General features: G+C 49.0%; 1 protein-coding gene across 1 annotated transcript; it reads left to right on the forward strand.

Annotated features, from left to right (window-relative positions):
- The first annotated feature begins 375 nt into the window (after nt 1-375).
- LOC129483998 (probable lysine-specific demethylase 4F) lies at nt 376-2292 on the forward strand. The gene has a single exon (XM_055281403.1). It carries the CDS (start codon nt 376-378, stop codon nt 2290-2292), a length of 1917 nt encoding a protein of 638 aa, XP_055137378.1.
- The last annotated feature ends 1573 nt before the right edge of the window (nt 2293-3865 follow it).

The following is a 3865-nucleotide window of genomic DNA, read 5'->3' on the forward strand; positions in this document are numbered from 1 at the left end:
CCGGGTACAGTGGAGTTACCAGCTACTGGGCACCCAAGCCTGAGAATCAAGAGAAGCCTCACAGTGACACCCCCAACTGAGGAAACTCACAGAGCTGCCAGTGGAGCTGGACTCCAGCCGGGGCGCCTGCCCCACTGGGATATATTCTATTTTCTTCAGACAAAAAATTACTGACTGGAGCAGAGTCCTCCTGGGAAGTCAGAAAGCCTCTGAAAGATCTCACTTGTTCAAAAGTTCAAGTGTGAGTTACTCCCTCACAGATAAACCAAAGTATTTTGGAAAAACAAAGTGGAGAAAAGAAATTCCTCCCCAGCACTCTCAGGCATCTAGAGGACACCCAAGAACTTGGGAGTCAGCTGCTTCTTGTGTGCAGCCATGAAGTCTGTGCACTCCAGTCCCCAGAACACGAGTCATACCATCATGACTTTTTACCCAACCATGGAAGAATTTACAGATTTCAACAAATATGTTGCTTACATGGAGTCCCAAGGCGCACACCGAGCTGGCCTCGCCAAGGTAATTCCACCCAAGGAATGGAAAGCCAGAAAGACTTACGATGATATCGAAGACATCTTAGTAGCCACTCCCCTCCAGCAGGTGACCTCTGGGCAGGGAGGTGTGTTTACTCAATACCATAAAAAGAAGAAAGCCATGACCGTGAGGGAGTATCGCCACTTGGCAAACAGTAAAAAATATCAGACTCCGCCACACCAGAATTTTGCAGATTTGGAGCAACAATACTGGAAGAGCCACCCTGGTAATCCACCAATTTATGGTGCTGATATCAGCGGCTCCTTATTTGAAGAAAGCACTAAACAATGGAACCTAGGACACCTGGGAACAATTCTGGACCTGTTGGAGCAGGAATGTGGGGTTGTTATCGAGGGTGTCAACACACCCTACCTGTACTTTGGCATGTGGAAGACCACGTTCGCTTGGCACACGGAGGACATGGACCTTTACAGCATCAACTACGTGCACTTTGGGGAGCCCAAAACTTGGTACGTGGTGCCCCCAGAACACGGTCAGCGCCTGGAACGCCTGGCCAGGGAGCTCTTCCCAGGCAATTCCCGGGGCTGTGAGGGCTTCCTGCGGCACAAGGTGGCCCTCATCTCACCTACAGTTCTCAAAAAGAATGGGATCCCCTTCAATTGCATGACTCAGCAGGCTGGGGAGTTCATAGTAACCTTTCCCTATGGCTACCATGCTGGCTTCAACCATGGTTTCAACTGCGCAGAGGCCATCAACTTTGCCACTCCACGATGGATTGATTATGGCAAAGTGGCTTCACAGTGTAGCTGTGGGGAGGCGAGAGTGACCTTTTCCATGGACGCCTTTGTGCGCATCCTGCAACCAGAGAGCTATGAGCTCTGGAAACACAGGCAAGACTTGACTGTTGTGGATCACATGGAGCCCAGGGTTGCAGAAAGCCAAGAGCCGAGCAACTGGAGGGAGGACATAGCACTTAGGAGAGCTGCTCTGGGCCTGAGGCATCTCCGGAACCACAGAACCAGCTGTCCCACACAGACTGTGGCCCCAGGGCTCTGTTTCAACCCAAAGGGCGGTAGTACCGACGCTGTGCCTGGACCTGCAATCCAAACCCTGGAGACGTCAGCCTGGGTTCTTCCCCCTTCCACTGGAAGGTGGGGTCCTTGTCGCGGCTGTGGTCGTGGTCGAGGTCGTGGTAGAGGCCGTGGTCGTCGTCCTCGAGAACTGGAGACTGAGGAGACAACTGTTCAGTCTGCAGCTAAGAGGCGCCTCACAGTGGGGACAGGGAGCAGAGCTCCAGGCCGCAAACCTCAACTCCAGTTCTCTGACGAAGCTTTGACAGACAAACTCGCACCTTTGAGTGGTGGCCTTCCACATTTTGCCAAGGCTTCTGGCTGCTGTTGTGCCCCTGATCTTCAACCCCTGGGGCCCCCACTGGATCCTGATGAACCCATGCACCCTGGCCCCTGCCTGCTATCCCTCGACAGCACTGCTAGTAGTCTTCCTGATGTTGTCCCCATGATTCCTCCCAGTGTCACTGTGCCTTTGATTACATTGTCCAGGGACACTGGTGGGGACTGGAAATCCCCGGTGAACCTGGCCAAGATTGCAGCAATGGACCATTCTTATGCCTCTAGGGTTCCGGTCCCAACTAAGTTTTCCAGGATCTCCTGCGCCCCTGACTCATCTGCTGGGGCTAAAGCCAGACAGAGATACACTACTGATTTTGGAGATATTTTTCTCGAACGCATGATCAATCCTCTGGACCCATGGCTATTGAATATAGTGTCAAATGTCAAGTGATAGCTACTTCTTATCCCAACCCCAGGAATCAGAGAAGATTCCTGCCAAGCACAGTTCTGGCCTGGGCCTCTTCACAGTGAAGATTCTTTACCTCCCATAACTGACAAATTTCCAAGGCCCCCAGATGCTGTCTCCAATTGTGACAACCAGGGCTCCCAGAGGCCAGTGAACTCCCCACCCCAAAGGTTGCCGTAGGATGTTGTAATATCTCTCAGGGACTCTCAGTCTTCTCCTAATCATTGTGCCTGTGGCCTTCACCATGGCCAGATACCACGGACAGCACTTGTTGCTTTTGTGCCCTCAGGATACCTCCTTTACAGTGCTATGGGTCCAGATCCCACAGTAATTTGGACTTACATTGGATGTTGCTGAGAATCTCACTGAATCCCTCATTTTTACCTTCCATCTGGTCCTCTGTTTCTCTGGCCTTGGATTCCACTGGACGTTGCTACAGCCCCAGTGAGTTTTGGGGCTTCTCACAATCCTTCAACTGCAACATGCACTCCACCCCAGGCTACCATCCACTGTTCATGCACAAAACTAGACCTGTAGACCAACTGAGTCTGCTAGCCATTCATGGCCCCAGAGATATTTTGTAATGTTATTGATGTGTATTAAATTTGCAATCTCTAGTGTGTATCTGCAAAGTAAAGAAAAAAAATCCTTAATACATGTTTTTAAAATTAGAATTATATAAAAGTATAAAAGATGTATCAAAAAAAGTGATGAGGAAAAGTGATTGAGATAAAAGAATGGCAAAAGTATACCTAGGAAAGAACAAACATAAAAGTAGAGTCACAGATCTTAATATCAGTCTAAGCTGAATGAAGACCAAATGTACATAGAAGGCTTCTCTTCAATGTAAAAGGCTAAATTTCACAATGAAAATGCAGCAGTCATGAATATTGAAGTAAGTTTGATAAAGTATGACTTATATAAAACAGAAAGAGACTCATTAAACACAGGCACATTGAAGTCACTGACATGGTTTAAATCTCATGTGGAACTGTAATCCCCAGTGTTGGATTTAGGGCCTGGTGGGAGAGATTGGATCATGGGGGCAGTTTCTCGTGAACTGTTTTGCACCATCACCTTGGTGTTGTTCTCCCATTAGAATTCTCACAAGATCTCATTGTTTAAAAGTCTGTAGCATGGCTGGGTGTGGTGGCTCATGCCTGTAATCCCAGCACTTTGGGAGGCTGAGGCGGGCAGATCACCTAAGGTCAGGAGTTTTGTACTGGCTTGGCCAACATGGTGAAAACCCATCTCTAGTAAAAATACAAAAATTAGCTGGGCATGGTGGTGGGCACCTGTAATCCCAGCTACTTGGGACACTGAGGTGGGAGAATCGCTTGGACCTGGAAGGTGGAGGTTGCAGTGAGCCAAGATCATGCCACTGCACTCCAGCCTGGGCAACAGGGTGAGGCTCCACCTCAAAATAAATAAATAAATGTGTGTAGCACCTCCCCACCATCTTTCTTCTTTCTGCTCCAGCCATATAAGATGTGCCTGCTTCTCCTTCACCTTCTGCCTTGATTGTAAATTTCCTGAGGCCTCTCCAGAAGCAAAAGCT

The sequence above is a fragment of the Symphalangus syndactylus genome, chromosome 6 (assembly GCF_028878055.3).
Source record: "Symphalangus syndactylus isolate Jambi chromosome 6, NHGRI_mSymSyn1-v2.1_pri, whole genome shotgun sequence".
Lineage (NCBI taxonomy): Eukaryota > Metazoa > Chordata > Mammalia > Primates > Hylobatidae > Symphalangus > Symphalangus syndactylus.

Coding starts and splice junctions, on each gene's coding strand:
- LOC129483998 (XM_055281403.1), top strand. CDS start 376: ATGAAGTCTGTGCACTCCAGTCCCCAGAACACGAGTCATACCATCATG.